This window comes from Oncorhynchus nerka, linkage group LG9b (assembly GCF_034236695.1).
Source record: "Oncorhynchus nerka isolate Pitt River linkage group LG9b, Oner_Uvic_2.0, whole genome shotgun sequence".
NCBI lineage: Eukaryota > Metazoa > Chordata > Actinopteri > Salmoniformes > Salmonidae > Oncorhynchus > Oncorhynchus nerka.
The window spans coordinates 30,068,410-30,092,367 of record NC_088424.1 but is presented as its reverse complement, the minus strand read 5'-3'; the positions used below and the strand labels follow the sequence as shown (position 1 = coordinate 30,092,367).

The window sequence follows — 23,958 nt, the reverse complement described above, 5'->3', positions numbered from 1 at the left end:
GGTGATATGGTCCTTGACTAGTCTCTCAAAGCACTTCATGATGACGGAAGTGAGTGCTACAGGGCGGTAGTCGTTTAGCTTAGTTACCTTAGCTTTCTTGGGAACAGGAACAATGGTGGCCATCTTGAAGCATGTGGGAACAGCAGACTGGGATAATTGAATATGTCCGTAAACACACCAGCCAGCTGGTCTGCGCATGCTCTGAGGACGCGGCTCGGGATGCCATCTGGGCCTGCAGCCCTGCGAGGGTTAACACATTTAAATGTTTTACTCACGGCTGCAGTGAAGGTGAGTCCGCATATTTTGGTTGCGGGCCGTGTCAATGGCACTGTATTGTCCTCAAAGCGGGCAAAAAATGTATTTACTCTGCCTGGGAGCAAGATATCCATCCTGGTCCTCTCAGGGGCGCATTCAAGTTGGGAAAGACATATGAGGAAAACATGTATTCTGACAAGCAGTCAACGCATAACAATTCTTAATAATGGAATTACGGGGAAACACTTTTGAAAGCAGTTTTGGCAAACGTATTTTGCTAAAAAAGAGGGGGATCCCAGTTTTCCATCGCTACCACATTTATTTCTCTACTCCTTTAATTGCGCGTCTGACATCATTTTACAAATGCAGTTTTACAACTGAGTTTCAAGCATGGTTCAGGTCCAGCTGCACAATAGAGCTCTTAAAGGGGCAATGACGTCTTAACGGGGCAATGACATACTTTGTAATAGAAACGAAGAAATGCAAATTTTTGTGTGAATAATAATTAAGAATGATTTATATATACATATTTATATAAAAATAATTAGCATTAATAATAATAACAATCAGGATGTTGTGTCCAATGGGGTTAATGCAGATAGACAAACCCCATGCTTCTGCCTATGTATATTTTATAGCCCCTATGCTGCAGCAGTTGGGCTATAGGACATAATGCTTATTGCTAATAACACATCTGATGATATAGACCATGCATTGGCTACAATTTTTTTTTACATACATTTTACCAATATGTTATTGGGCCCATTTCTGGAGTTGGAAATTATATTTTAGATGGTGTCAGCATACTTTTTTAAATCATGAATTTTAAGTAGAATGTCCTTTTAAAAAGTCACCAGAACTGAGCTTCTCAGTCCTAAATATAAATTATCCCAGGGAAGACCCCGGACCCCCTAAGCAACGAGTCTGGAACGGGTCTGGAACTCACAGTTTAATACATAAACAAAATAATCCTCAATCCCTAAAAGCATGATGGCCATGACTTTCTTACATGAAAGTGGAGGTTAACTTGGCCCCAGACAATCGATCTGAGATCAATTTAAGATTAATTCCTGGGATCTTTTTTATTTTTCTTTAACCGCTGAATGTAAAAAGTGGAATAGCTTTAACTTTATCTGTCCAACACTAGAGACCAAGAAGATAAGCAGTTCTTAAGCCAGATCAAAGTAGAACTGGACGGATCCAACTGGCCTCAATGGATTCCCTTAATTTAATCTCTGTAATAGCTGCTAAACACTGCAGCCTGATTCTAATTTAGAGCATGTCCCTACTCCCTAATGATATTAACACTATCACTCAGACGTTGTAGTCTTCAATACTTTTAGATGTGATGTTTATTGCCAATAAGTTTTAAAAATATATCTTTCTTTCAGGCATTCCATGTCCTATAATTGTTGCTTGGGCCATTGGGAAGCTTTACAATGAAAATGAACAGTAAGTGCACATTTCTAATTAACAACAACAGTGGAATCTCAAGCATTTTATAGTAAGTAGTTTGTGTTGTAGACATTTTGTTGTATTTGATGACCTTTGATGGAGTGCATAGAAACCTATACGTATCACGTTTCAGAATGATGATGTCTTATATCCTTTGTGGTACAGTGTAGTAATTACGCCTTTCTGGCGCAGGCGTTCCACTAGCGACCCACCTCGACAACATCCGGTGAAATTGCAGAGCGCCAAATAAAAAAATAAACGCAATATTAAATATTCATGATAACACAAGTGTCATACGTGATTCTTTAGCTTAAAATCTTGGCAATCTAAACGCATCGTTGGATTTCAAATAGCCTTTACAGCGAAAGCACAGCATTCAATTATCTCAATTTACTGTATTGTAGGTGTCACAGAGGCATTTGCTGTAGCATTTACAAGAGGATAATTCATGTTATCTAAAGTTATCATGGCCATAGGGGGGGACATATGGGCACGTCATTTTTATCCAAGCCAAACTTGGTGCAAAACCATGCCCACGAGTAACCTAGCCACATTTCAATCCGAGCTGATTGGTCAGAGTTCCATGTGACAAAGTAAATGTGCGTGAGAGAGAGGAAGAATGCTTTTATATATAAGTATTTAAAATAATGTTTCATTAATACTACAAGCCACCTTGCAATTTTATGAAGTTGGCTTTAGCTAGCCTAGACAGGTTCCCAATCTCCCAACCTCATAACTAGCTACCAAGAAGCCATATCAGGTTATCAATCAAGTTAGATAGCTAGCTTGTCTAACTATCGTAGCCGGCTTGCCTGCTGGCAAGGTTAGTAGACTTTAGAAAAGAAAGCAATTGCTATATGTACTGAATAAGACTCACATTCCCTTCAATCTTTTACCCAGATTTTAGCACCAGACAGCTCAAGAGTTATGCTTAGATATGCAGAATTAAGCATAATGATTATGGCTCTAGATTGTGTAGATGAAGGGGAGGAGACAGGTTAAATAAGCATATTTAAGCCTTGTGTCATTTGAGACATGGATTGTGTATGTGTGCCATTCAGAGGGTGAATGGACAAGACAAAAGATGTGTCTTTGAAAGGGTATTGTAGTAGGTGCCAGGCACACCAATTTGAGTGTCTCAAGAACGTCAACGCTGCTGGGTTTTTCATGGTCAACAGTTTCCCGTGTGTATCAAGAATGGTCCACCACCCAAAAGGCATCCAGCCAATTTGACACAACTGTTGGAGGCATTGGAGTCAACATGGGCCAGCAGCCTTGTGGAATGCTTTTGACACCTTGTCAAGTCAATGCCTCAACGAATTGGGGCTGTTCTGAGGACAAAGGGGGGTGCAACTCAATATTAGGAAGGTGTTCCTAATGTTTTGTACACTCAGGGTAGATTGATACAAATGGTTAATATGCTACATTTTGAAAGCAAAGCCATTCATTTAATGTTTGTCAACAGATGCTGGTTTGGGAAAGAACCTGGAAAGTATATTGACTACATTTATCAAGGGCCGGTCATCCTTGTTCTTTTGGTAAGTAACAAGTCACTGCAGTCCCTGGTTCAAAATCCAGGCTGCCTCACATCTGGCTGTGATTGGGAGTCCCATAGAGCGGCGCACAATTGGCCCAGGTTTGGCCGGGATAGGCCATCCTTGTAAATATGAATTTGTTCTTAACTGACTTGCCTAGTTAAATAAAGTTTTTTTTTTTAAATAAGCTGCTCTAATGAAACAACACATGTCAGTTCCTCAGTTGTTGTTTTTTCATTACTAAAACATCATGTTCTACATAATGAACTCATAATTAAAGTTTTCCATCTGTATTCTCTGCTAGATAAACTTCGTTTTCCTCTTCAACATAGTAAGAATTCTCATGACCAAGCTGAGAGCTTCTACCACATCAGAAACCGTACAGTACAGGTGAGTCACTTCTCCCGTGGGGGTTTGTTATTTGGAATATCGCATGTCAAATTATGCCACCTTTACTTGACCCCCATTTCAATCTTTGATAAAAGATTTAGATGAGATTCTGCACACTTAAGTAAAAGTAAAGATACCTTAATGGAAAATGACTCAAGTAAAAGTGAAAGTCAACCAGTAAAATACTACTTGAGTAAAAGTCTACAACTATTTGGTTTTAAATATACTTAAGTATCAAAAGTAAATGTAATTGCAAAAACATACTTAAGTATCAAAAGCAAAAGTATAAATTATTTCAAATTGCTTATATTTAGCAAACCAGACTGCACAATTTTCTTGTTTTAATTTTCTTTTACGGATAGCCAGGGCTACACAACACACAAACATAGTTTACAAGCGTTTATGTTTAGTGAGTCCGCCAGTTCAGAGGCAGTAGGGATGTCAATGGGATGAACTGAAAGCACGTATATCCTACTAACGGGACAGCGTAGCCTAGTGGTTAGAGTGTTGGACTAGTAACCGGAAGGTTGCAACTTCAAACCCCCGAGCTGACAAGGTACAAATCTTTCGTTCTGCCCCTGAACAGGCAGTTAACCCACGGTTCCTAGGCCATCATTGAAAATAAGAATTTGTTCTTAACTGGCTTGCCTAGTCAAATAAAGGTAAAAAAAAACAAAAAACGCTAATATCTTATGTTTCACCGAGTCGTGGCTGAACAGTGATATTAAGAACATACAGCTGGCGGGTTATACACTCTATCGGCAGGATAGAGCAGCAGTCTCTGGTAAGACATTGCCTATATGCCTATGCATATATGTAAACAGCTGGTTCACGATATCTAACTCTCAAGGTTTTGCTCGATGAGCTAATCATGAGTATCTCATGATAAGCTGTAGACCACGCTATCTACCTAGAGTTTTCATCTGTAATTTTCGTAGCTGTCTACAGACTACCACAGACCAATGCTGGCTGTTACGAATCCCTTTTGGCCCGACAGTCTAGGGGGGGTAATGAGACCCGTAACGTAACTCATGCAAATTATTGTGACAAAGTAAAAGTGTGCACAAAATAACCACGACAACAGAAATCTACCGTCAAACTCTAGGTTTATTTATAAACACACGGTAATTGGGGGAGCAGGAAAAGGGGCTGAGCTGGACCCAAGGAAAGAAACAATAAGTATTCAAAAACACCCCTAAGCTAGACTAGCCTACTTTAACAACAGCTAACTAACTAACCAAAAATACAGTGGGTGGTCCGCCCAGTTCTAACTAGTGTATTTAACAAAGTTCACCTACGGGTAGTGTATTCCCATGGGCGACTTGTCTTGGTTCCCCCTTTTCCCACCAGCAACAAACAAACACCATAACCAAAAACAATACTCACAGGTGATGACAAAGTGCTATGGAGGTGCTTAAACAAAAGAGAGGTTACGACACAAGCGAGAGTGAAACACAGAGACCTACAGACATGGCATTTACAGAGAGATTGCGCTAGAGATTGAGCTCCAGAACAAACAAATGATGGGGTTTTTAAACCATGGGGAAGGAACTGTGATAGGATAGGAAGTAGGAGGAGGTGTGTCTTCTGATTGATGATTGATTGTTGACTGATTGGGGAGTGATGGTTTTCACCTGTGAGGGGAGAAGGAGAGAAAAGAAACACACACAGGATACACACACACACACAGGATAACTGTATCCGTAACACTGGCACTAAAACCGTACTCAATGAGCTGTATACCGGCATAAGCAAACAGGAAAACGTTCATCCAGAGGCGGCACTCCTAGTGGCCGGGGACTTTAATGTAGGGAAACTTAAATCCATTTTACCTAATTTCTATCAGCATGTTAAATGTGCTACCAGAGGGAAAAAATCTACACCACCTTTACTCCACACACATAGACTCATACAAATCTCTCCCTCGCCCTCCATTTGGCAAATCTGAACATAATTCTATCCTCCTGATTCCTGCTTACAAGCGAAAATGAAAGCAGGAAGCGCCAGTGACTCGGTCTATAAAAAAGTGGTCAGATGAAGCAGATGCTAAACTACAGGACTGTTTTGCTAGCACAGACTGGAATATGTTCCGGGATTCTTCCTATGGCATTGAGGAATACACCACATAAGTCACTGGATTTATCAATAAGTGCATTGAGGACGTCGTCCCCACAGTGACTGTACATACATACCCCAACCAGAAGCCATGGATTACAGCCAACATTAGCACTGAGCTAATGGGTAGAGCTGCCGCTTTCAAGGAGCGAGACTCTAACCCGGAAGCCTATAAGAAATCCCGCTATGCTCTCCGACGAACCATCAAAAAGGCAAAGCGTCAATACAGGACTAAGATCTAATCATACTACACTGGCTCCGACGCTTGTCGGACGCTGCTCTTTAATTATTTGTTATTCTTATCTTTTACTTATTTTCTAAAAACTGCATTGTTGATTAAGGGCTTGTAAGTAAGCATTTCACCTGTTGTATTCGGTGCATTTGACAAATCAAATTTCATTTGCTTGGATTTGATGATCAGGGATGTTCTCTTGGTAAGTGCGTGAATTGGACCATTTTCCTGTCCTGCTAAGCATTCAAAATGTAACGAGTACTTTTGGGTGTCAGGGAAAATTTATGGAGTAAAAATTACATTATTTTCTTTAGGAATGTAGTGAAAGTAAAAGCTGGATATATGAATAGTAAAGTAATGTACAGATACCCCAAAAAAACTACTTAGGTAGATTTACATTTACATTTAAGTCATTTAGCAGACGCTCTTATCCAGAGCGACTTACAAATTGGTGCATTCACCTTATGACATCCAGTGGAACAGCCACTTTACAATAGTGCATCTAAATCTTTTAAGGGGGAGGGGGGGTGAGAAGGATTACTTTATCCTATCCTAGGTATTCCTTAAAGAGGTGAGGTTTCAGGTGTCTCCGGAAGGTGGTGATTGACTCCGCTGTCCTGGCGTCGTGAGGGAGTTTGTTCCACCATTGGGGGGCCAGAGCAGCGAACAGTTTTGACTGGGCTGAGCGGGAACTGTACTTCCTCAGTGGTAGGGAGGCGAGCAGGCCAGAGGTGGATGAACGCAGTGCCCTTGTTTGGGTGTAGGGCCTGATCAGAGCCTGGAGGTACTGAGGTGCCGTTCCCCTCACAGCTCCGTAGGCAAGCACCATGGTCTTGTAGCGGATGCGAGCTTCAACTGGAAGCCAGTGGAGAGAGCGGAGGAGCGGGGTGATGTGAGAGCACTTGGGAAGGTTGAACACCAGACGGGCTGCGGCGTTCTGGATGAGTTGTAGGGGTTTAATTGCACAGGCAGGGAGCCCAGCCAACAGCGAGTTGCAGTAATCCAGACGGGAGATGACAAGTGCCTGGATTAGGACCTGCGCCGCTTCCTGTGTGAGGCAGGGTCGTACTCTGCGGATGTTGTAGAGCATGAACCTACAGGAATGGGCCACCGCCTTGATGTTAGTTGAGAACGACAGGGTGTTGTCCAGGATCACGCCAAGGTTCTTAGCGCTCTGGGAGGAGGACACACTGGAGTTGTCAACCGTGATGGCGAGATCATGGAACGGGCAGTCCTTCCCCGGGAGGAAGAGCAGCTCCGTCTTGCCGAGGTTCAGCTTGAGGTGGTGATCCGTCATCCACACTGATATGTCTGCCAGACATGCAGAGATGCGATTCGCCACCTGGTCATCAGAAGGGGGAAAGGAGAAGATTAATTGTGTGTCGTCTGCATAGCAATGATAGGAGAGACCATGTGAGGTTATGACAGAGCCAAGTGACTTGGTGTATAGCGAGAATAGGAGAGGGCCTAGAACAGAGCCCTGGGGGACACCAGTGGTGAGAGCACGTGGTGAGGAGACAGATTCTCGCCACGCCACCTGGTAGGAGCGACCTGTCAGGTAGGACGCAATCCAAGCGTGGGCCGCGCCGGAGATGCCCAACTCGGAGAGGGTGGAGAGGAGGATCTGATGGTTCACAGTATCGAAGGCAGCCGATAGGTCTAGAAGGATGAGAGCAGAGGAGAGAGAGTTAGCTTTAGCAGTTCGGAGCGCCTCCGTGATACAGAGAAGAGCAGTCTCAGTTGAATTTGGATCAAGAAGGTCATTCTGAGAGAGATAGCGGGAGAGCTGGCCAAGGACGGCACGTTCAAGAGTTTTGGAGAGAAAAGAAAGAAGGGATACTGGTCTGTAGTTGTTGACATCGGAGGGATCGAGTGTAGGTTTTTTCAGAAGGGGTGCAACTCTCGCTCTCTTGAAGACGGAAGGGACGTAGCCAGCGGTCAGGGATGAGTTGATGAGCGAGGTGAGGTAAGGGAGAAGGTCTCCGGAAATGGTCTGGAGAAGAGAGGAGGGGATAGGGTCAAGCGGGCAGGTTGTTGGGCGGCCGGCCGTCACAAGACGCGAGATTTCATCTGGAGAGAGGGGAGAAAGAGGTCAGAGCACAGGGTAGGGCAGTGTGAGCAGAACCAGCGGTGTCGTTTGACTTAGCAAACGAGGATCGGATGTCGTCGACCTTCTTTTCAAAATGGTTGACGAAGTCATCTGCAGAGAGGGAGGAGGGGGAGGGGGAGGAGGATTCAGGAAGGGAGGAGAAGGTGGCAAAGAGCTTCCTAGGGTTAGAGGCAGATGCTTGGAATTTAGAGTGGTAGAAAGTGGCTTTAGCAGCAGAGAGAGAAGAGGAAAATGTAGAGAGGAGGGAGTGAAAGGATGCCAGGTCCGCAGGGAGGCGGTTTTCCTCCATTTCCGCTCGGCTGCCCGGAGCCCTGTTCTGTGAGCTCGCAATGAGTCGTCGAGCCACGGAGCGGGAGGGGAGGACCGAGCCGGCCTGGAGGATAGGGGACATAGAGAGTCAAAGGATGCAGAAAGGGAGGAGAGGAGGGTTGAGGAGGCAGAATCAGGAGATAGGTTGGAGAAGGTTTGAGCAGAGGGAAGAGATGATAGGATGGAAGAGGAGAGAGTAGCGGGGGAGAGAGAGCGAAGGTTGGGACGGCGCGATACCATCCGAGTAGGGGCAGTGTGGGAAGTGTTGGATGAGAGCGAGAGGGAAAAGGATACAAGGTAGTGGTCGGAGACTTGGAGGGGAGTTGCAATGAGGTTAGTGGAAGAACAGCATCTAGTAAAGATGAGGTCGAGCGTATTGCCTGCCTTGTGAGTAGGGGGGGGAAGGTGAGAGGGTGAGGTCAAAAGAGGAGAGGAGTGGAAAGAAGGAGGCAGAGAGGAATGAGTCAAAGGTAGACGTGGGGAGGTTAAAGTCGCCCAGAACTGTGAGAGGTGAGTCGTCCTCAGGAAAGGAGCTTATCAAGGCATCAAGCTCATTGATGAACTCTCCGAGGGAACCTGGAGGGCGATAAATGATAAGGATGTTAAGCTTGAAAGGGCTGGTAACTGTGACAGCATGGAATTCAAAGGAGGCGATAGACAGATGGGTAAGGGGAGAAAAGAGAATGACCACTTGGGAGAGATGAGGATCGGTGCCACCACCCCGCTGACCAGAAGCTCTCGGGGTGTGCGAGAACACGTGGGCGGACGAAGAGAGAGCAGTAGGAGTAGCAGTGTTATCTGTGGTGATCCATGTTTCCGTCAGTGCCAAGAAGTCGAGGGACTGGAGGGAGGCATAGGCTGAGATGAACTCTGCCTTGTTGGCCGCAGATCGGCAGTTCCAGAGGCTACCGGAGACCTGGAACTCCACGTGGGTCGTGCGCGCTGGGACCACCAGATTAGGGTGGCCGCGGCCACGCGGTGTGGAGCGTTTGTATGGTCTGTGCAGAGAGGAGAGAACAGGGATAGACAGACACATAGTTGACAGGCTACAGAAGAGGCTACGCTAATGCAAAGGAGATTGGAATGACAAGTGGACTACACGTCTCGAATGTTCCGAAAGTTAAGCTTACGTAGCAAGAATCTCATTGACTAAAATGATTAAAATGATACAGTACTGCTGAAGTAGGCTAGCTGGCAGTGGCTGCGTTGTTGACTTTGTAGGCTAGCTGGCAGTGGCTGCGTTGTTGACACTACACTAATCAAGTCGTTCCGTTGAGTGTAATAGTTTCTACAGTGCTGCTATTCGGTGGCTAGCTGGCTAGCTAGCAGTGTTGATTACGTTACGTTGCGTTAAAAGAACGACAATAGCTGGCTAGCTAACCTAGAAAATCGCTCTAGACTACACAATTATCTTTGATACAAAGACGGCTATGTAGCTAGCTATGTAGCTAGCTACGATCAAACAAATCAAACCGTTGTACTGTAATGAAATGAAATGAAATGAAAATGTGATACTACCTGTGGAGCGAAGCGGAATGCGACCGGGTTGTTGAGTGCGGAAGTTCTATTCGGTAGACGTTGGCTAGCTGTTGGCTAGCTAGCAGTGTCTCATACGTTAAGGACGACAAATAGCTGGCTCGCTAACCTCGGTAAATTAAGATAATCACTCTAAAACTACACACTCTAAACTACACAATTATCTTGGATACGAAGACAGCAAAGACAACTATGTAGCTAGCTAACACTACACTAATCAAGTCGTTCAGTTGAGTGTAATAGTTTCTACAGTGCTGCTATTCGGTAGACGGTGGACGTTTGCTAGCTGGCTAGCTGCTGGGCAGATAGCAGTGTAGACTACGTTGGGACGACGAAATACGATAATTACGCAATTATCTTTGATACAAAGACGGCTATGTAGCTAGCTAAGAAGAAATTGCTAAGATTAGACAAATCAAACCGTTGTACTATAATGAAATGTAATGAAAAGTTATACTACCTGCGGACCGAAGTGCGGATGCGACCGCTCGCTCCAACCCGGAAGTAGATAATAAGTAGATAGTACTTAAGTAATTTACACCACTGCAAATTTCAAGCCATCCAGAAGTGAAATTTTGCTAAAAGGAACAGTAATTTCCTATAATTTTGACAGACATGATATGTGACTAAATGGTAGAGAGTGAACTGGTTTTTCCAAGAATATTATCACCACATAACCTACTTGTCTAGGTTCCATTTTGTTTTTCCCTCTGATGCTGGTGCATTGAAGACTGTCAGGGGAGGATAAAAACACAACCTAATCCAATCACTTACAGGAAGCACATTACATGACCAAAAGTCTGCTCGTCAAACATCTCATTCCAAAATCATGGGCATTAATATGGAGTTGGTCCCCCCTTTGCTGCTAAAACAGCCTCCACTCTTCTGGGAAGGCTTTCCACTATATGTTGGAACGTTGCTGCGGGGACTTGCTTCCATTCAGCCACAAGAGCATTGTGAGATCAGGCACTGATGTTGGGCTATTAGGCCTGGCTTGCAGTCGACATTCCAATTCATCCCAAAGGTGTTCGATGGGGCTGAGGTCAGGGCTCGGTGCAGGCCAGTCAAGTTCTTTCACGCCGATTTCGACAAACCATTTCTGTAGGGACCTCGCTTTGTTCACAGGGGTATTGTCATTCTGAAACAGGAAAGGGCCTTCCCTAAACTGTTGCCACAAAGTTGGAACCACAGAATCGTCTAGAATGTCATTGTATGCTGTAGCTTTAAGATTTCCCTTCACTGGAAATAAGGGTCCTAGCCCGAACCATGAAAAACAGCCCTAGACCATTATTCTTCCTCCACCAAACTTGGCACTATGCATTCGGGCAGGTAGCATTCTCCTGGCATCCGCCAAACCCAGCTGCCAGTTGGTGAAGCGTAATTCCTCACTCCAGAGAATGCATTTCCACTGCTCCAGAGTCCAATGGTGACGAGCTTTACACCACTCCAGCCGATGCTTGGCATTGTGCATTGGTGATCTTAGGCTTGTGTGCAGCTGCTCGGTCATGAAAACACGTTTCAATGAAGCTTCCGACGAACAGTTATTGTGCTGACATTGCTTCTAGAGACAGTTTGGAACTCCGTTTTCACTGTTGTATTCGGCGCACGTAACAAATAAACTGATTTGATTTGATTTAGTGAGTGTTGCAACCGAGGACAGACGACTTTTACGCACTACACTCAGCGGTCTTGTTCTGTCAGCTTGTGTGGCCTACCACCTTGTGGCTCCTAGATGTTTCCACTTCACAATAACAGCACTTACAGTTGAATGGGACAGGTCTAGCAGGGCAGAAGTGTAACAAACTTACTTGTTGGAAAGGTGGCATCCTATGACGGTGCCACATTGAAAGTTACTGAGCTCTTCAGTAAGTCCATTCTACTGTCAATGTTTGTCTATGGAGATTGCATGTCTATGTGCTTAATTTTACATACCTGTCAGCAACAGATTTGGCTGAAATAGCCAAATCCACAAATTTGAAGTGGTGACCACATAATTTTCTATATACCAATGGCTACTCTAATTCATAGGAATGTCCACTCACTGTTTGTTTGCTCTATAGGTGGTCTGTAAAATAAGCTTTATCCTAATGTGCTCTTCATCCTTTCCTTCGTAATACATTGTATATATTGTGATGTGAGACTGCTCAACATTCACATTTTATGGAGAAATTGACGGAGCATTTAAACTCCCTTCTACTCAACAAAGTGATGAAACAGTCATCTGCTTTTTTATGGATGAATCCCTTCAATATGTACTTAACTTGCACGCACCATTACATAACATTCCTATGAATATATGGCCACACACACACATTGACACACACACACACACACACACACACACACACACACACACACACACACACACACACACACACACTTTCAATAGAAATGAAGTGCTGATGTTGCACAGTGTCTAATAACCTTGCATATCATATTCATAGAACAACTTGCATCGTCCTCAAATTCACATTTAAGCTCTTTTTCATGGTGGATTATTTGAGAGCTCAAAGGGGGAAATCTCAAATCCCAGCAACATCTGCAGACCTCTGTCCTAAAGAAAAGGGTTTGGCTTATTTTACTCCTATGCTGACATTGCTGTCATTGGGTTCCCAGTGGATTTATATCCTTAGATACAATATGTAATGTGCTATTTGAGGTGTAACCTGGGCCATCAACTGCTTCACTGCTTAGGTAGATTAGCTGAAATCCTATCATATTTCGATAAAATGAAGAACGCCATTTGCAACCAGATACTCAAATGGGCTTATAATGTCCGACTTTTGTTCTGGTATCAAGTTGTTGACACCACGGCTTTTCACTTTTAAATGTATTTCTTCTCAATGCGGTTCTTTCATCTAGAATGGTAGAACAATCCTTGCATAATTTAATTCAGCTTTATTTTGATAAGTGCTTTTTGTTATGTAATATCTACCGCAAAACCCTAAGAAATAAGCTCCATTCCCTCCTCAACCTGCTGGAGGCAAGCCTTGGGCAACATTGTCAACAATGTCAGTAGTCTTGTGGGATGGGATTCTAATCATACTTACTCAGAATGTGTATCTCTGACATTCATTATTTGGGGTCTTTTGTAAACAGATTGTGGTAATGATTAAAAGTATTGCAATCTACAAAAATAGATAGAAAGGAAACTTTTTGGGTCTTTCAATGCTTTTTTGTATTGACGTACATTGAAACAAGCAACCACTCTCCCCAGTTACTTATGTAACTACTGTACAGTAAATGGGAGTACTGATGTTTTTCTGTTATTTCCTTCACAGAAAAGCGGTCAAAGCGACGTTAGTGTTACTGCCTCTGCTGGGGATCACCTACATGCTATTTTTTGTTAATCCCGGGGAGGACGACATCTCGCAAATAGTTTTTATTTATTTCAATTCATTTCTACAATCATTTCAGGTAAGATCATGGAGTCTGTTCTTTTCCAAGTTGTGCCCCTCTTTTCCCAAGAACACAAAAACCCTGAACCTTTATAAATCTGTGTCATTATCTTTGTAGCTTTAATATACTGTTAATTGAAGGTGTTATAGGTTTTATAGCCTGTGGAAGAAGGACTATTTGTAGGCTACTATTGTAAGGCTTTGTGAACCTGGCCCTGGATGCTTTAAGTGTTCTGAGCTGTCAGGAGAATGTTTGTAGAGACATGTATGTGGGCGTGAGTTGTGCACAGTGGGTATTTTCAGTGTACATCTTCCCTCCACAATGCAAGGCTGAGGGGGTGTGGAGAAGGTACTTTGTTAATGGTGCTGAGTGAAGGGATGTGTATAGGATAGGATAAGGGTCCATTTTATAACAGTTTTAGACTATTTTTATACAAATGTTATGAGAGGTTGTTCCATCCTGACTTAATACTCCTATTATTGATCTGTATACTGTATCATTGAAATGGGAAAAGGGTAAACAAGTTTGTGAATCATTCAATTACTTTGTTGTTATTTCTATGCACTTTGTAAAATTAACTCAATTGAGAAGAAAATGTAATCTTCCACTTCTCAGAAAGCAGCATTTTGTTTACATTAATCACATTTGAATTCTGAAACAAATGCCTATTGCTAGCATACCTTGAGTGGAAGTCGGATTATCTGGACTCAGATTAAACACTATAAAATATCTGACCAATAGCTGATATTGTCCAATACTGTGCATCCCTATTTTAGTTCATTTATAAAGATAGCTCAATGAAAACAGATTGTAAATACATTCTGTACTATACATTCTAACAGTGTCCTGTCTTGCTTTCCAGGGGTTCTTTGTTTCAGTATTCTACTGCTTTCTAAATGGCGAAGTGAGTCAACAATGATCTTTTCATGTGTGGGCATTGCCGTGTGTCAGATCGCTATGTAAAGGTCTGAGAGGCAGTAGACTTCTAGTCCTGAGACCCTTATTTCACCTCTATCATGGAACGCCATCCTTACCCTGCAGGCTATGTTTGAACATACATTACTGTAGATGCTCTTTATTTTTCTAGACCTATTTCCCCCATCTTTCCCCCTTACTTTAGTGATGCATCATTGTTGAAAGTCATTAAGTGCCATAAAAAGGGTCATGAGTCATTCTGTAATCGGGAAAAACGTGACTCCCTCCTGCTGCTGCTGCTACTGTTGTTCTCCACTTCCTTTAAGAAGCTGTTATTGGAAGCTGTTATTGGTACACACAAAACAAATACAAATTGTTTGAAGTCTACAGTGGCTACCTTGGAAACTATTTGATGTGAATCCTCATGTATCTGACATTTATTGTTCTGTACTGTTTTGTAAAGATTTTTTTCTTGGCGGTTATTCAAATGTCAATTTAAGTTAAAGGGATTTCCTGTGTCCTACATATTGTGTGTCCTAGATGCTTTGTGTGGGGATAGATGTAGTATACTGTAGGAAGGACAAAGAAACACTGGCTGACCACCACTAATACAGTATTTCATTGTAATCTTCCAGGTGCGCTCAGCCGCCAGGAAAAGATGGCATCGTTGGCAGGACAACCATGCCCTGAGAGTGCGTGTGGCACGTGCCATGTCCATCCCCACGTCACCCACCAGGATCAGCTTCCACAGTATAAAACAGACCACAGCTGTTTGACCTAGATCGCCGAGTTCAAAGGTCGCCTTTGGAAACGTCCCTTTTCTAGGGAAGACACTTGTCTTAAGGCATCTCTCCATAAATGTTGTCCATTTGCTTTATTTATTTTCCCCTCTGCATAAAGAAAGACAGAGCACTTTGAGAAAGAGACCATTAGGATTTCCAGATTATAATACCGTAACATGACGTCCTAGGACGTCACACAGGAGTCAGGACCATTCAAAACAGATGGGCAAGGTTGCCTCTCCAAATAAACATTGTGAAGTAATTGCAGAGTCTAAGTTGTACTGCCATTGCATCAAGAACTGTTATCATACTATAGTACATCAGGTTATATTTTAATAGGTCAGGAAGGTTGACCTTTCAAGGCCCCGTGCTGGATGCTGATGAGGCAAAACAAAATCAGTGTTAGTGTCAAAAGAGACCCTAATCACTCCCAGCACTGTACTGTACTAGTGGTATTTATATCCATAACCCTTCATTATTTGATATCTATGAGAGGGTAGAGATCATTTAAGCAGGATTGTGCTTTAACAGTGCGGGCACGGGATGCAATTGCATTCTGTGTCTGTTGCACACCAAGTTTGAGATGAGATTAGAGAGATGTAATTATACTGTTAAATAAGGAAGTGATACTCTTTGGTTTGTCATCAGCACTACTTTTATGAGTTGTCAAAATGTCACCCTAAGAGCTTTTCATTTGTATAAATGTTTTAAGGCTAATTTATTTTCAGATTGTTCCTTGCCAATCACTCTCTAACTCTTTTGAACAGCATAACGTCAATGATGTGTTTTTCTCACTTCTGTATAAAAAACCCTAAGGCTACTCTAAATAAATCAAAGCTATCTTTCACTGGGTTCGAGTTCATACTATATCCATTATCTAATGCAAATAATGGAGATGGGACTGTGATTCAGATACAGTGGGGCAAAAAAGTATTTAGTCAGCCACCAATTTTGCAAGTTCTCCCACTTAAAAAGATGAGAGAGGCCTGTCATTTTCATCATAGGCACACTTCAACTATGACAGACAAAATGAGGAAAGAAAATCCAGAAAATCACATTGTAGGATTTTTTTATGAATTTATTTGCAAATTATGGTGGAAAATAAGTATTTGGTCACCTACAAACAAGCAAGATTTCTGGCTCTCACAGACCTGCAACTTCTTCTTTAAGAGGCTCCTCTGTCCTCCAATTGTTACCTGTATTAATGGCACCTGTTTGAACTTGTTATCAGTATAAAAGACACTTGTCCACAACCTCAAACAGTCACACTCCAAACTCCACTATGGCCAAGACCAAAGAGCTGTCAAAGGACACCAGAAACAAAATTGTAGACCTGCACCAGGCTGGGAAGACTGAATCTGCAATAGGTAAGCAGCTTGGTTTGAAGAAATCAACTGTGGGAGCAATTATTAGGAAATGGAAGACATACAAGACCACTGATAATCTCCCTCGATCTGGGGCTCCACGCAAGATCTCACCCCGTGGAGTCAAAATGATCACAAGAACGGTGAGCAAAAATCCCAGAACCACACGGGGGGACCTAGTGAATGACCTGCAGAGAGCTGGGACCAAAGTAACAAAGCCTACCATCAGTAACACACTACGCCGCCAGGGACTCAAATCCTGCAGTGCCAGATGTGTCCCCCTGCTTAAGCCAGTACATGTCCAGGCCCGTCTGAAGTTTGCTAGAGAGCATTTGGATGATCCAGAAAAAGATTGGGAGAATGTCATATGGTCAGATGAAACCAAAATTAAACTTTTTGGTAAAAACTCAACTCGTCGTGTTTGGAGGACAAAGAATGCTGAGTTGCATCCAAAGAACACCATACCTACTGTGAAGCATGGGGATGGAAACATCATGCTTTGGGGCTGTTTTTCTGCAAAGGGACCAGGACGACTGATCCGTGTAAAGGAAAGAATGAATGGGGCCATGTATCGTGAGATTTTGAGTGAAAACCTCCTTCCATCAGCAAGGTCATCGAAGATGAAACGTGGCTGGGTCTTTCAGCATGACAATGATCCCAAACACACCGTCCGGGCAACGAAGGAGTGGCTTCGTAAGAAGAATTTCAAGGTCCTGGAGTGGCCTAGCCAGTCTCCAGATCTCAACCCCATAGAAAATCTTTGGAGGGAGTTGAAAGTCTGTGTTGCCCAGCAACAGCCCCAAAGCATCACTGCTCTAGAGGAGATCTGCATGGAGGAATGGGCCAAAATACCAGCAACAGTGTGTGAAAACCTTGTGAAGACTTACAGAAAACGTTTGACCTCTGTCATTGCCAACTAAGGGTATATAACAAAGTATTGAGATCAACTTTTGTTATTGACCTATACTTATTTTCCACCATAATTTGCAAATAAATTCATTAAAAATCCTACAATGTGATTTTCTGGATTTTTTTTCTCATTTTGTCTGTCATAGGTGGTGTACCTATGATGAAAATGACAGGCCTCTCTCATATTTTTAAGTGGGAGAACTTGCACAATTGGTGGCTGACTAAATACTTTTTTGCCCCACTGTACATTTATATGACACTTATTTCAAAAACTAAACACAAACACTATTTTAGTGTCGCAGTCCCTTATTTCAGTCCGCATAATGCCACAGCTGTCCCAAGTCAAGATACATTTTAAGGTACAGTACATGAAATCCTTTTTTAATGTATTAAAATTATTGAATTATTTTCTCTCTTTCAAATCCCAATGTGCTGCACTTAGTCATTGTCAATGCTAAGCTGCTGTGTCCAGGAGCCAGAGAGAGATAGAGCCTGATGAGTTAGAGTTCCATTTGGCTTCCTTAATGCTTTGCCCTGCTCAGGTCAACATGCCAAGACCTGCCCCGGTAGTGACCGACCGACCATCTGACCTGCATGGGTGTTATCCTCCTCTCCCTCCAGGCCCATTGCAGTGTCATACAGATTCCAGGCACTTAGGCAAGCCTGGTTATTCAAGCTTCAGTAAGCAGTTCTGGGAAATAGAACAGTAGAACTCATGCACCCATGGAATTAACTTGGGATTTGGAATTGTAGAAATTGTGTAAATAGATGGCATGTTGGGGACAAACTCACTAATCTGGTGTGGAGGTATTTCTCTGATTTGGGTTCAAAAGCAAACTTCTTTGGTATCAATGATACATGCTTGTTACCTGACTAGTTGCCATGAAGATAATGATTATGGCAACAATCTTTCTCATTATTTTTGTTACTTTTGGAGTAGTAAGGAAGACCGCTCCAATAAAACAATATCACATCTGTTGAGGTTTGCTGTTGTGAAAAGGGCTTAGATATGGCTGTGACTACATCAGAAGTAATTATTGCTTTACACATTCTCTTGCAATTGAAATTGTACTCTAACCACATTTATGTTGTACAAAAGTTAATTAAAATTACTTGACAAATGGTCTAAAATTGCTTGTAGGGGAAGGTATCGTTTGATAATTGCTGTGAACATGATTGACCTGTCATGACCATTAGAGTTTACATCCCTTGATTGCTCTAGGCCTAATTTTCTGGAACAGTTGTCTATGTAGCAGTTCTCTGTGATATTTTCATACAAAATGTATATTTTCATAATTGTGACTGAGTCCATATGCACAAGAAATCTCTTGAATCAAAGTATTCAAGCAAACAGTCCCGAGATCTATATAAATACGTAAATAATGGTCAATATTTAGCTATTTTCTGGTCCTAAACCACTAAACACTGTTGGTTGAACATCATTTTGTTATTTATGTTTGGGAGGTGCCTCCAAGTTGAATGTTTATTTTGGAGAAGTTTTACTCAGATTTAGGGGTTCTAGTTTGAGAAGGTCTAAAAAGAAGAATATATCTTCAAAGAGTGCGATAAAACATGTATAACCAAAATGTTTCGTTGTAATGTACATAAACTCTTTTAAAGTTTGTTGTATATTGTAATTAGTAATTGTACAAATGTTATGATGTAAATATGTTTTTTTTCTATTATACTGTTGGAGTGAAAGTAATTCATTAAGAACATTCAGAGCATTCAGGTTACATGAATACCTAGGACCATCCAAAGCAATCATAGAAAGGTATGAATATTTGAATAACATTTTACTTCATCATCTCACAATCTCTTCTTGTGCATCTTAAATTGTACTTTCCATAATGTTCTAGTCTATTGAATTCATTACAATTCTGCACATACAGTACATATTACAATACTCCTATGAAAGTTAAAACTCACCAAGCGAAATCACCCCCAACATTTTTCTTTGATTGAAACATGAAAATTTAGATTTTTTTGTTGCAATTTTTATATTATTTTATGAATATATAATGAATAGTTCATTCAAAATGACAAATTCACCAAAGATAACAGACACGTTTACCTGAATATGTTTACTTGTTGTCAGTGCACTTTCTCTGACCAAATCATTTATTTTTCATATTTTGTACAGCTTCACCATTCTCTGATGTATTCTCGATTTAATAACTTATTAATGTACAGGAATGCATTTTGGCTGTATGTTGAAACACCAACGTTGCCTTTTAGAAAAACAGAAAAGTGTGTTTTTGTGGAACGAAGAAAAACTGTGTTTCTACAGTAAATGTTGTACGGTGTATGATCGATATGCATTTATAAAAGTACATGTGGTAAAATCAACCTTCAGATTTGAAATAAATATTCTATTCAACTCTCTCTGGTTTGTAATGTCTGCTACCTGCAATCTTGTCCAGAATTTCCAGACATATTCATACTTATTCAATAAACAGTATTCACTGAGGAGACAATGAGGAGAAGGGATTGCATGTTGTGCATTGTATTCATTCTATTTCATTATACCAATACCTGATTTGGATTAGGATATTTTGGATCCAATAAAGGTTTGATAAAGGCTTGCCATCTCTAACCGCAGACTGCCATTAAAATGACTGAATAGAATAAATATTTGAATGATGAAGGATGCTGGTTTTACCGCCAGTGTGGCATGCTAGCCTTACATGCAGATGTTAGACCCATTGGGATTATTTTACAATGGCCTAAGGAAGTGGTAGGTTATATAATATGATTGTGGATTGGATTTGATATTATTCTGACTGTGGTTGGACTGAGTGAAGTGGAGCAGAATAGGCTGCCTATGCCCAGTCCCCTCAACACTCAACAATTAGCTGTATCTCTTATTCAAGCCAATAAAGACTTGTTTTGAAAATAACTGCTCCTGTTGCTTGACAGGCGCATCAAAGGTGGATTGTGGATCTGATGTGCCCCCAAGGCTATAGGGCCAGATGCTACTGGGTCCTCCTCCATCAACTTGTAATATTTCCCTCAAGTGCACTGTGACTATTTTCAGTCGCATTTCACCAGTCGTAAATTTAGCTAATGATAAATGTCATAACTGCATGTAAAGTAGCTAGGTATCTTTTTAATGAAATATATACTTTACTTAGTCATCATAATCTGACATAACTCACAAACTGCACTACACGAATGTGACCTGTGTCCTTGACCTCCTTGAATCAGTGGAGCAAAGGGGCCTCAACTACGTGTCTCCATCAAAAACTAACATGATAATTCCGGCTACAATGTATAAATGTATAAATATATATACAGTACCAGTCAAAAGTTTGGACACACCTACTCATTCAAGGGTTTTTCTTTATTTTTACTATTTTCTACATTGTAGAATGATAGTGAAGACATCAAAACGATGAAATAACGCATATGGAATCATGTAGTACCCAAAAAAGTGTTAAACAAATAAAAATATAATTTACTTTTGAGATTCTTCAAAGTAGCCACCCTTTGTCTTGATGACAGCTTTGTACACTCTTGGCATTCCTCAACCAGATTCATGAGGAATGCTTTTCCATCAGTCCATCAGGACTTCCCACATATGCTGAGCACTTGTTGGCTGCTTTTCCTTCACTCTGTGTTCCAACTCATCCCAAACCATCTCAATTGGGTTGAGGTTGGGTGTTAGTGGAGGCCAGATCATCTGATGCAGCACTCCATCACTATCCTTGGTCAAATAGCCCTTACACAGCCTGGAGGTGTGTTTTGGGTCATTGTCCTGTTGAAAAACAAATTATAGTCCCACTGAGCGCAAACCAGATGGGATAGCTACCGCATGGCAAGCGGTACCGGAGCGCCAAGTCTAGGTCCAAGAGGCTTCTAAACAGCTTCTACCCCCAAATCATAAGACTCCTGAACATCTAATCAAATGGCTACTCAGACTATTTGTTTTGCCCCTCCCCCCTCTTTTACACCGCTGCTACTCTCTGTTGTTATCATCTATGCATAGTCACTTTAATATGACCTATATGAACTGGTGGTCCCGCACATTGACTCTGTACCGGTACCCCCCTGTATATAGTCTCGCTATTGTTATTTTACTGCAGCTATTTAATTACTTGTTATTTTTATTTATTTTTCTTATACAGAATTTCTTTTTTTAAACTGCATTGTTGGTTAGGGGCTCATAAGTAAGCATTTTACTGTAACCTGTTGTATTTGGCGCATGTGACTAATACAATTTGATTTGATGGCATACTCGTCAGACCAAAGGACAGATTTCCACCAGTTTAATGTCCATTGCTCGTGTTTATTGGCCCAAGCAAGTCTCTTCTTCTTATTGGTGTCCTTTAGTAATGGTTTCTTTGCAGCAATTCGACCATGAAGGCCTGATTCACACAGTCTCTGAACAGTTGATGTTGAGATGTGTCTGTTACTTGAACTCTGTGAAGCATTTACTTGGGCTGCAATTTCTGATGTGCAGTTAACTCTAATGAACTTGTCCTCTGCAGCAGAGGTAACTCTGGGTCTTCCTTTCCTGTGGTGTTCCTCATGGAAGCCAGTTTCATCATAGTGCTTGATTATTTTTGTGACTGCACTTGAAGAAACTATCATTTCTGGATTTACTGACCTTTATATCTTATATCTTTATATATTTGTCTTTACTTATTTTGAGCTGTTCTTGCCATAATATGGACTTGGTCTTTTACCAAATAGGGCTATCTTCTGTATACCACCCCTACCTTGTCACAACACAACTGATTGGTTCAAACGCATTAAGAAGGAAGACATTTCACAAATGAACTTTTAACAACGCACGCACACCTGTTAATTGAAATGCATTCCACATAGAAAATTGTAAAACATAAAGAAAATCCCATGAAAGAGTAGGCGTGTCCAAACTTTTGACTGGTACTGTACATATCAAACAACTAATTACCAATGAAAATGAAGTTAACCTCCCTGCGATTTCATAGATCAATTTAAAGGCATGTCATGATTGCACATGGATTTTCTGCTCCAAATAACATCCACATAAATGTGACCACTCAGACCCCATTCATCCAAACGCTGTAGACACGCACAGCCACATGCATGCATTAACACACATGCCTTCAAACTATAGTAGTTTATGATCATTGTTCTGTGGTAGTGGAAGGAGATTTGATAGTGGCAATTGTAAAAGTAGAAGAGGTTGTGATGATGGTAGTATTTTAGCAGTACTATTGCAGTTATAGCTGTAAAAGTACAGTAGTACACCATACCTGCTATAGCGGTGTTTGTCATAGCACATTTCTTACAGAGGATGCATTCCAAAGTGCTTAAATAAAATTAAGAGACACATTAAGATAGTAAAACAACAGTAAAATAACAATTCACATGAGAGACATGCTATATTGCAGTATTTGTCTCAGTGTGCCTCCAGAGAACGACTGATGGGAGCAGGTTTGTTTATCAGGTCATTCAGGCTTATTGACCCTCAGTGTCAGTTAGTACAGCAAGCAGCATGTAGGGGTCTCCCTGGGGTTGAGCCACAGGGTCTGGGGCTAAAACAACATGATTTGCTTACTGCTACAGCACATTAGGACAATGAGACCACTGTTCACTCGATTCTTCATAGAAGTCAGTTATTCAACTTGGCAAACAATTTGTTCCACATGAAAGGTCAATAAGTTGCAGTCACGATGAAGCCGATATACTGAAATGGAAATATTTAAAAGGAAAAAAGGACAACAGGGGTGACTGATGTATACCTACTGATCTGTATCGGATCATCTTAAATCAGATTTGTAATAGCATGTGATTATTGGGTATTCTCCTGCTGAAAACAATGAATCAAACAAACCAAAGAGCCACTAAATGGTCTCTGGTTTTCAGACCACCAGCTCCATCTATTGGTTGGAGGTGAGAGGCCAATGAACCTACTGCATACTGTAGGCCTATACATTACCCACTACAGCAATGTGTGGGATCTTTAAAAACGCAACTAAATTCTTCTTATAAAATGGCATGATTTTTTTTGTTTAAAAATAATAATAAATTCCGCTTTTGTATTCAATGTTTGAGTAGGTCTGCAACATGTTTTTCGGGACAGTTGCAGGTCTGCCCTCTTTTGTCTGCAATCAGGCAAATCAAGTGGCATCATTCAGGTGCCACAATAGGTCGTGTGGTTTGATAAACCACAGAAGATGAAAAATGGAGACATAAAAAGGGGACCTTGTTCTACAGTATGTGGACACTGACAATAATCACCTCAGACATTTGGGATAACTTTAAGCAGAGTTATTCCTTTCAAGTGAAATTGTCTTATTAAGTAAAGTAAAGACAGACGAGACAGTGGAAGAAAAGATACTTCGTGACCACATCCTTCATTACACATAGTGTGTGCCTGGACTGAGAATGTATGTGATAGAAATACTACAATGACTACTGACGATGTGGGAAGGACATATAGTACCTTACAGAACACACATGTCATAAAAGGAGTCCATCTCCTTTCTCCGTAAAAACATCATTTGTATATGTCTTCAGCTCATGCTAAAGATTGTTGATAAACTTACCTTGATGCAGTAAGAAGAATTGCCATTTTTGATATATAAAGATGAAGGACCTCAGTATGGAGTTTGCCTGTTCCATTTAAATGATATTTTTGGCAGTTTCTTTGAATTTATCA

General features: G+C 41.5%; 1 protein-coding gene across 1 annotated transcript in view; it reads left to right on the top strand.

Annotated features, from left to right (window-relative positions):
* Window positions 1-16,049, top strand: part of LOC115114577 (corticotropin-releasing factor receptor 2-like) — a 71,943-nt gene extending 55,894 nt beyond the window's left edge. Inside the window, exons 8-13 of the mRNA XM_029642948.2 lie at window positions 1,647-1,707; window positions 3,176-3,248; window positions 3,550-3,635; window positions 13,219-13,354; window positions 14,199-14,240; window positions 14,887-16,049. Coding sequence (XP_029498808.1) covers window positions 1,647-1,707; window positions 3,176-3,248; window positions 3,550-3,635; window positions 13,219-13,354; window positions 14,199-14,240; window positions 14,887-15,027 — 539 coding nt within the window. The 3' untranslated portion in view covers window positions 15,028-16,049. The remainder of the gene's footprint in view (window positions 1-1,646; window positions 1,708-3,175; window positions 3,249-3,549; window positions 3,636-13,218; window positions 13,355-14,198; window positions 14,241-14,886) is intronic.
* The last annotated feature ends 7,909 nt before the right edge of the window (window positions 16,050-23,958 follow it).